This window comes from Castanea sativa, chromosome 7 (assembly GCF_040712315.1).
Source record: "Castanea sativa cultivar Marrone di Chiusa Pesio chromosome 7, ASM4071231v1".
Classification (NCBI taxonomy): domain Eukaryota; kingdom Viridiplantae; phylum Streptophyta; class Magnoliopsida; order Fagales; family Fagaceae; genus Castanea; species Castanea sativa.
In genome coordinates, this window is record NC_134019.1 from 25,759,440 (window position 1) to 25,769,766 (window position 10,327).

The 10,327-nt window shown below is 34.4% G+C and overlaps 1 protein-coding gene across 2 annotated transcripts; it reads left to right on the plus strand.

Annotated features, from left to right (window-relative positions):
- The first annotated feature begins 1,989 nt into the window (after positions 1-1,989).
- On the plus strand, positions 1,990-10,033 carry LOC142643338 (telomere repeat-binding factor 1-like). 2 transcript variants are annotated; one of them, XM_075817906.1, is made up of 7 exons: positions 1,990-2,248; positions 3,433-3,620; positions 3,790-4,007; positions 5,258-5,342; positions 6,236-6,319; positions 8,378-8,728; positions 9,568-10,033. In XM_075817906.1, the coding sequence occupies exons 2-7, from the start codon at positions 3,471-3,473 to the stop codon at positions 9,586-9,588; spliced, it is 909 nt and encodes a 302-aa protein (XP_075674021.1). In that variant the 5' UTR covers positions 1,990-2,248; positions 3,433-3,470; the 3' UTR covers positions 9,589-10,033. The 2 variants fall into 2 exon arrangements, with proteins under 2 accessions (XP_075674021.1, XP_075674020.1); XM_075817905.1 differs by lacking the exon at positions 6,236-6,319 and having other exon boundaries at positions 2,011-2,248.
- Positions 10,034-10,327: the final 294 nt, after the last annotated feature.

Sequence of the window (10,327 nt, forward strand, 5' to 3'; positions counted from 1 at the left end):
CTAACTAAACACTTTTGCTCTTGAATTTTCTCACTCGTTTTCTCTATCTATTCTCTAGCTCTTTACTATACATTGTCTAACCTCTTTCTCTCCTGCGTTTCTCCTATTTGTAGCATTCCTCCAATGGGCTGGCAATGATTACCTTTAGCATTTCTAGTGCGAGTGGAACCCTTGAGAATTATTCCTGACATACGTGGGTCCCACCTTGGAAACAGGGTTTTCAGGCTTTAAGACTCTCAATAGACGTCAAGGGTTGCTCAGACTGAACTCTAAGCATAGTGGAACCCTGAGAAGTCTGTAACCGGGGGTCTACCCCCCTAGCAATGCTGGTTAAGCCTACCATGGGAGTGGCACCAGCCTCGTGGCCCATCGGCCTGCTGGTAGTGGGCCGACTACTGTACACTATTTATGCTAAAAAATTTGTATGCAAATAAATCATTTAAACATTATATAACTTAATTAATAAAATAACCATCAAACTACAAATTCTATTAAATGACACATCTCATGATCAGTGGCAGAGCTTGGAAATTTTTCCAGATTTTTCCAGGGAGGGCCAACCTAAATATAACAGGATTCTTAAAAAAATTTACTCAAAATTGATTTTGAATTTATAAAAAATTACAGTCTAAGGAAGCAATATCTATTTATTTAAGTTTGAATCTTTGAACCTTTCTAAGGGTTAAACATCTAAAATTTCATTATTTGGGATAGAAGATTGAGCAATAGCTTTTAGATCTTAAACTTATTTTTTTCTCTTAAAATATGTATATATTGTGGTTATTTTCCCATGTATTACAGTAATTTGTAATCTATATAAGTAGGGCTCTGTTACTGTTAGCATTTGAGGAGTCTACAGGAAACGAATGGGCCTAAATGTAGATAGTTTTGGGTTTTTTTTTTTTGTACAAATTTAATTTTGTGGTTGTTTTGTACTAGTTCACAAATAGTTTTGGGTTTTTTTTTTTTTGTACAAATTTAATTTTGTGGTTGTTTTGTACTAGTTCACAAATTTCAGGGCCAATTATAAAGTTTAAAGATCTAAATTGAAGATTTTGAGATGTCAAATTATTAAATTTGAGGGGGCCAGTAAGAAAATTGTTGTTCAATATATGCAAATTACACTATTATCTTTGGCTCTGCCAATGCTCACGAATGTTTTGACTTAGATTTTTAATAAAGTAATATATATATATATATATATATTTAAACCACATTTTTTAGTAAGACAGAAGGGTCATATTTATTCACTTTTACAAAGGTAAAGGACGAAACTAACAAAAATGAAACTCAATAAAAAAAATTTGACAATTAAAATATAATGAGTAAATTACACTCTTCCGCTTTAAACTATCATTTCAATTAAACTTTACCCCTTAAACTATCAGAACACACGACTAACTTCTCAAAATTGTAACTCTGTTTCAATGTCTTCACTCCACTACCATCTATTTTAGTGTTAAGTTTGGTAGAATTTAATATTGATAGACCAATTTACCCCTTTATCCAAACGAAACAGCTAAAAGTAAATTTGTCTTTTAGTACAAAATTCCATTTAAGATTAACGATAAAACAAACGATAGGGTGTTTTTAAGTATAATGAATTCACCACCACATGTCTTTGGTGCGATGGTTACTCCATAAGTATAAGTGCTTGTGGGATGTGGGGGGTAAGGGTTGAGATTCAAATCTCTAGGAAAGAATTTCACATACATATACACTTAGATTAGGTTAAAGTAAAAATTCTATCTTATATAAATAAATAAATAAAAAATAAAACTGAAGCGAATTCTTAAAATTAGAGGATTGATTGTGTCTTTTAATGCTTAAAAGGGATAAAATTGTAATCGGAATAATAGTTTAGAACTTTAGAATGATAAGGTGTATCGTGATCAAATAAAAATTAAGAGGTTAAATTGAATTAAAAAAAAAAAAAAAAACCCTCAATGAGTGACGTGACCCCGTGGCACGGTTAACTAATAGAGAAGTAAAAAAGAAACCTACGTCCGCTCCTCTCCTGGCCTGACGAAAATATGCGTGGTCTTCCGAGGGGAAGAGAGAGAGCCAGAGCCAGCCCTTAATTCTCTCTCCCTCTTTCTTCAACTCACAAATATTTTCATAACTAAACATAAACAAACAAAAATAGTAGAAAAAGCCGGAGGAGAACAAAACGGTGTCGTCGATAAATTTTGCTTTTTTTTTTTCTTTTTTTTTTTTTCTTCACTGCCTAAATCGTACTACACGTCTGGTAATTTAATTTTTCTTCATCAATTATCTATTCTAGTTAACATTCTCGTGATTTTATTTAAAAATATAATCACTTTGTGAAATCGAAAGCTTTCTGCTTTTGGAGTTTGACATTGTTAGGGTTTCCGTATTTTGTTGATTTCTAAGCTGATTTTCCTTATCGAATTGTTTGTGCGGTTTTTGATTTATGAGAAAGTATGTAACTTTGCAATTCATATTGCTATTAATTTAGGTTTTGATTTTTTTTTTTTTTTTTTTTTAAGAGCAATTGATATGATTCAAAACAAGAAGAAGCTGAATTGTGCATTGTGTATGAGTTTCATAGTTCATATCTGAACAAAATCGTTTCATTTGGGTGGATTATGTGATATCAATGTGAAAATGCTGTAAATTTAGTTTTAGTTTTTTGGTTGTTGATAATTTGATATTTGCGGAGGTGGATTGGAACTCCGGGCGGCTCGGTTAGTTGAGCTACAGGCCTCTTGGCACAATAAATTTAGTTTTTTTTTTTTTGGGTTCTAGTATTTTAGGCTTGACATTGTTGGATTTGTCAGATGGGTGGTGGGAATGGGGAGCAGTGAGTAGCGAATTCAGAATTGTTACTCTTTGGCATCTTCTTCTTTGGCTTAGCAGAGATGATACTGAAGAAATTATTTATTGTGCTTTAGATTAAAGGCTCTTGGATGATTCTTCATTTTTTTTTTTAAAGTAAGATGCTTGATGGGTGGTGTAGTATAACAGGATATGGCCGGTATAAGGAAGCATCTTCATGATACACAAATTGCCAGTTATGCTGTTTTTGTTAAAGCATTTTCTTGTCTCATTGAATTTAGTTCCTTGGCTTGGTCCAAATGTAACTTACTAATCATCGCTATATACATGCGCTCAAATAGTTTAAAGAGTTTGTCTAAGCGTGATGGCTTGGAGAGAGCTCAAACTGGTACATTTATAATGGTTGGAAACCCGTACAATGTTTAAAGAGTTTATCTAAGTGTGTTCCTCACTCTATGTTCCTATGTAGTTTACATGCAGTCCAAAGTAGGATTCTTTAGTCTCTTACTAGAAGCATTTATCTTTGTCTCAGCCTTGAATTATCTATTAGTCGTGAGTTTTGATTATATTCTTTGTTGGCTTATGAACTTTTTGGCTGTTGAGTGCATGTACTAATTTAGATCCTTTTTGCAGATCAAATTCTTTTGGGTTGTATCTTTGTGCTTTTCTGGATGGGCGCTCCTAAGCAAAAATGGACACAAGAAGAGGAAGCAGCGCTTAAAGCTGGAGTTATTAAGCATGGGGCTGGTAAATGGCGCACAATACTTAAAGATCCAGAATTTAGTGGTGTCTTATATCTCCGTTCAAACGTAGATCTCAAGGTATAGTTCTTTTGACATTATTTACTGGGTAGAGTTTATGCCTAGAAAGGGATATGTAGATACTTTTTTAGACAGTTTCCATTATAAATATTTGAAACAAATGCTTTATGCTGAACTGTCTATATTTTGGAATAAATTTATCAATTAATTTGCTTTTGATGCTGTATAGGACAAGTGGAGAAATATGAGTGTAATGGCAAATGGATGGGGTTCCCGAGAGAAGGCTAGGTTAGCTGTTAAAAGGGTGCCACATATCTCTAAACAGGAGGAGAACTCTATGGCTCTTGGTAATGTTGTTCAAAGTGATGAAGAAATGATGGACACTAAGCCTCTTTCAGTTTCTAGTGAAACAGCGCAGGTTGCTACTCCAAAGAGGTCTATTGTAAGGTTAGACATTTTTATCAATTGATGTTTGAGTATTTTATTTCCACAACTTTAGTAGGTGGAAAGTAGTTTCAGTAAGACAGTAACACAGTCTCAAGCAGTTATATTCCTTTTTAATCAGTTTTATGTTCTATTGATGGCCATAAGGGTTCTTTTATATGCAGCCTGTGCATTCCTGGTATGTAGTTTCGAAACATAATATCCCTAGGGCTTGAATCAGTAAATATAGCTAAACATATTGAACTGAAAAGAGCAAAGTATGAGTGGAGAACTGAAGTCTGCACTGATGAAACTCTTACATCTTATTACTGTTATATATAGCGAGCATCTTGTGTGTGTGTTTGTTTTGGGTTTAATAACAGAATATTTTTATGATTCATATGTAGTGTTGGAAAACTTATAGTTGGAGCCATGATAAATATTGAGAAGTTTGTGTCATAATAGTTAAGCCTGAATGGGAGTTGCCTCATGGAAAATGAGTCATCAGGTTGTGGAAAAAAATGCAAACACCCCCAACTCCAATGATTTCTACTCTCTTGTTTGCTTGTACAAAAAAACATGCAACATGTCCCCAATATAGCCCCAACCCCAACTTGCAAGTTTGTCTCTTGTGGATATCCTGTGTTTTGGTAGTGAGCCCACGGGTAATAGCATGCTTAGGTATAGCTTTGGAAAACCATATCAGTTTCCACACCTATAGTTAGTAGATGAGGTTCACGAGGTCACAAGCACCATGTGACGTGATTAATGATGTCTCCTGAAACAAGGGACCGTGATGTGGTAGCTTTTGGTGGAGTGGTGTTTGTGGTGGTTTTTGGCTATGAATTTGTAGGTGATGGCATGGGAATGATGTTGGTGATGGGTTTATGCTCTAATACCATGTTAATGTCACTTAGGGTATTAAGGTGATTAATGTGATTGGGAGAATTAAAGAATGCTGTATGCAGCCTCAGGATGGTGGCTGTGTTTTTTATAAATCACTAACATAAAATAAATTAGATTACAAAATTGCCTTTTATGTTGTTTAACATGTATATGAATATGTATGTGTATATTTAATTTCTTCAATATACAATTTAACAGTGGTAACAAACAAGTGCCATTTTTGGAAAACTTGGTCTATTTACTAGATTTATACCTGTTATTGAAAGCACTGTTATTTTTGTGGGTTGGAAAATATAATTTAGAAACACTGGAATTTTTATGTTAACATTATATATGTTTATGTGCTCATTTTGACTTCACTTTTATAGGTTGGACAATCTTATATTTGAGGCTATAACCAACTTGAAGGAGCCTGGCGGTTCTAATAAGACAAATATTGCTACATACATAGAGGTAGTTTAAAAAAAAAAAAAAAACAGATATCATGGAAAGCAATGTATTTTAATTCTTGAGTGGATGTTCTGTAAGACTTTCTAGTCTTATGACTGTTTGTTCTTTTCTAGTCCTAGTTTCATGACTCTTTGATCTTACATTATGCTAAGTGGGCCCATCAAAATTATACATTTGAACATTTTGTATATGTGCGAGGATTAAATGGTCCTTACATTTTCCATTGTGGGTCCAAATGTTAATTTTTATAGTTTGTGGTTGAGGAATCAAAAGTGAATTTTGTGAGAACTTGTCATCAACTCTAACTCTTGTTACTGAACACATATAATGATTGGGCATTGAATTTGAGTTGTTAAGTAGTTTGTAATGACATCAGACATCTACTGGTACATGTCATGAAAGAAATCAACTCAAATCTTTCATAGCACCTCCCACCCTAGAACTTCTTTCCCAACCCAAAACTAAGTTCCATCTTGTTAATTCACACCACTCATCTTATTGATTTTTTAGCACAACATGGTATTCTTTGTTACATCAGACCTTTAATGGCACGTGTTATGGTAAAGCTTCACAACTGTATTTTAATCTAGCAAGACACCTTATCTACACTTCCCCTTGATATTCCCTTCAAAGCTCAAAGCCCAAACCAAGATTCATGGTTTCTAATTGAACATTTGTACATTGAACTGAGTCACCATCGAACTTGAACCTATAAGTTATACCACAATAGTAATATATGCCATTTTTGCTGCCAGACCATGGGTTGTACCAGTGTTTGTGCTATGCTTTAGGAAGTATAATATGCAAGCGCTCCTTTTTCTAGCACAGATGGAATGGTGCTATATATATCATTATCATATTCTGAAATCAGCTGAGTTGCATTCCTTATTTTGTAGGAACAATATTGGGCACCCCCAGATTTTAAGAGGTTATTATCAGCAAAGTTAAAGTATTTGACAGCAAATGGGAAACTAATTAAGGTAATTATACCCATCCAATGCAACTTTCTTGAGCCAATTGGGCAGTTGCTGACCATCTCTTTGCAAAACTTCTACGGATCCTTATTAAATGCCAAAACATGTTCAGCTGTATTAATGTTGTGTGTGTTTTTTTGGGAAAATTTAAGATTAAGGAATGTTAATTAAGCACCTCTTGTAGGTCATCCTGCCATGAACCAACAAACAAGACCATGGATTTTTTGACTACTTATTTCCTGGAAGATTAGTTTGGAATCCCTTGAACAAGTGTAAATTCTCAATTCACATGTATACATAATTGGTGGGGTTGCTTTTAATTTTCTGTAACAAATGTAAATAATTGTGATTTGTATGGATTATTTGTTCTTTCCATTCTAGATCATAATAAATAAATTGGTTGATCTAGTTAAATCTCAGTTTTATTCAATTATTTGGATGAGCTTGGTTGACATGTGATTTGTGTGAAAAAGAGTTATGGTCAATCATAACAGAATTTAGGTAAGACAACTTGAACGAGATTTCATCTCTTCTCTTCTTCCATTCCTTTTTGGTAATAATTTTTTAGTGGTTTTGGATCCATTTTGATTGAAAATTGTCTTGCATTTGTGGGGTGATATAGAGTGGGTATTTTTGCAGCTTCACAGGTTTATGGAAGGTTTTCTCTCTTCTCTTTTTGCTCAAATGTTCTAGGTCTAGATGATAAATTGAGCCAAAATGAGAACTTGTAGGGTTCAAGCCAAGCTTGAACTTTTAATTGATTTGTTTGTTAAATGGATTGAGCTCAATCAATCTAGAGTCAGCTTTGTAAGGCTGTGAATGGAGGGCAGATAATAACATCCTACGCTTGGTGGGGGAGCTTTTTGAGTTAAAAGGTTAAGAGATCCAAGCTGAGAGATTTTTGTTTCCCTATTTTCTTGGCAAAGCCCTGTTTTGACTTTTGAAATATAATGAGATTCATCATCATCTTTTCCCACTTTTCTACTACTTTTTTTTTTTTGTTGATAAATGCCACTTGACTACTACTTCCAATACCTCTTCAAATTTTCCTTGTTGGGTTTAGGGACTAGGCTTTGGGGAATGTAGTTTGAATCTGTTTGATGGAGAGGACCCTGACTTGACCTAAGTATAAGAGATGCACACTGATAAATATTCCCCACTCTTTTCTTTCTATTTTGTGTTGCCTCTATTGCCATTGCTTTCATCTTCCCAATTTTTACTTGTTGACTTTGAGGATCAAGGCTTTGGCTCTATATACTTCCCAAGGGTTTGACATATGGATTTGCATGGGAGATCAGTGTATTTCTTCTTTTGCCTGATTCTGCTGTCAGAGATACAAGAGGGCTCCTTTTTTTTCTTCTTCTTATTTTTTGTGGCTCATTTCATCATTTAGGCTGATCCAAACTCATTGCTACTTACTTTGAGTCAACCATTGCTTAAGTCCATTATGGATAATTCTGAAAATATTAAGCTCTGCCTGGCTTGTCTTATTTGTTCCCTTACATAAAAATGTAATTGAGTGCTATATGAATGAGCTCCCCCTCCCCTCTCTCCACCCTCTCCTATCCCATCTCCCTCCATCTAAACACAGGGTAAATAAAGAATTTAAAATGGAAAAGCAATGGCATCTCGTACTAAATTAAAGGATCAAAGATTTTGTTATTATTGGACCAGTTTGAGAAGCATTTTTGGTTATTTTCTTATTCTATTCATTTATATCTGTTATGGTGGTATCATATTCTTGAAATCCTGCCATATGCTAATCTGGGTTGTTTATTGTAACATATACATGAGTGATATTAAGATCTTTATTGAAACTAAATTTACATGGTATGCACAATTATCTGGTTTGGTACTTAAAAGAGAAAAACCATTAAGAATTTTGCAGAAAAGCCTCATTTTAATCAGGAAAAGAAACTCTTATGAGTTATAAGTTATAACCATGTAAAATTTGACCAAATTGAAAGTTTGAATGTAGGTCGAGAAAATTGGTTCTTTTGCTGACTGGTTGCAGTTTGAATGAGTTATTTTGGGTTCTGATTGCTGCTAAATTTTATATTACAGGTTAAACGCAGGTACAGGATTGCACCTACTCCAGCATTTTCTGACAGAAGAAGAATCTCTTCCATGTTAGCTCCGGAGGGAAGGCAGAGGGTTTTTCCAAAAGTTGAGAAGGATGATGCTCATATATTTTCAAAAACCCAGATTGATATAGATTTAGCCAAGATGAGGACTATGACTGCACAAGAGGCAGCTGTAGCTGCTGCTGAAGCTGTTGCTGAGGCAGAAGCTGCCATAGCAGAAGCTGAAGAGGCAGCAAGAGAGGCAGAGTTAGCAGAAGCTGATGCAGAAGCGGCACAAGCTTTTGCAGCAGCAGCAGTGAAAACTTTGAAAGGAAGAAACAACCCTAAAATGGTAAGAGTCTTCTACTACTTCATGTCTTTTATGCTAGAATTTTCCAGTGGTCATAAGCAAGTTTTAAAAACGAAATAAAAGTAAAGTTTAAAAAATAAAAATAAAAATAAAAAAGAAGGAAGAAGGAAGATGCCGCACATTTACAGATGTTCAAAGCAAGAGTAAAATTGTCCTTAATTTTTCATAACTCTCTGAAATTGCTTTTGTATCTATCTTTATAGGATCTTCAATCTGTGAATAGTTCATGATTGAAATCAACATGGAAAATGATTTTACATATATTTAGTTTGTGGCTATGGTTTTTCTTTCGTTTCCTCCTTTTCACCATTTTCAAATGACTATATATATGGTGCCAAACTTGCATCATTAATCGATAGCAAAAATGGAAATAAAAATAAAACCAAAGACCAGGTAGTCCTCAGTTCTACCATGTTAGTCTTTTATGTGGTCTCTATAGGCTTTTAATATATAAATACTATAGACTTGAGAATTATGTTAGTGTCCTTTTAAAAATACTTGTCAAACTGTAGGGGAAACAGCTTCTGATTTGAACAGTTCACAATCCTGTGGATATATGTGTGTGTGTGTGTGTGTGTGTGTGGAGGGTGGAGGGCAGAAAAAACCGTCACTTCTCTCATCAGTTTCTTTATTGAGGTTTCCTCAACTCCTGTACTTGAAAATTTTAAATTTAAGCTATGCTGGTAGCCTAATCCAACCAAAAAGAAAGAGGTGTCCTATTGGATACTAATATTCTGATGGCCAGTGATTGCATCTTAATATTCTTCTTCTTCTGTTTGGTTATATAAGCCTTTGAATTTATTTGCCATATCTGAAATTAGGTGCAGATGATCCGAGCTTGATGTTAATTCACAAAATTGCCAAGGAGCAATGAACCAGAGTTCTTTTCAAGTGCCAGATACATGTTTGTTTTCTTCAGACATTTGTATTTGTAAATATCATAATGCCATCTTTTGGTAGGTATATGCAGGGGTTAACTTGCCTTCAAATCCGGTTCAAATGATAGATTCTGTAAACATCTCTTTTCCTTTTGTAGTTTAGAGTTTGGAGATTTGTCTTTCTATTTTCTGAACATTCTGGTTCTTGGCCAAGCCTTTTTCTGAATTTAGTAAATGCACCAAAATGTAGAAACTAGAGTGTACAAAGAAATAGAAAGAGATGTATTTTCTTCTGATTGAACTGTCATGTAATCACTACTTGTCATGTTCTCTGAACCTTTGAAATTCTAATGTCAAATTTGGGGCCTCCGATTTGTAATGTTCAATGCCATGTCTGTTTGATCAAAAACATCTCTCTTACTGTTTGGTCTCTATTAAACTTCCTAAACTTAGTCCCCATGTAATGTGCTCCATTGGTCAGGAGAAAATTTGCAACTGTGGAAACTTCATGAGGGATTATGATTGATGTCTGGATATTTTTTGTTTGATTGTATGATGATACATTTAAATTTCTGGTAAATTGTTCTCTCTCAATGGTGATCACATTCACACCATCCATTGGGGTGGAGCTTAGTCATGAGACTTTAACGAATGCATGCCATACAATTTATATATGCACAGTGAAAAACATATTCACCAACGC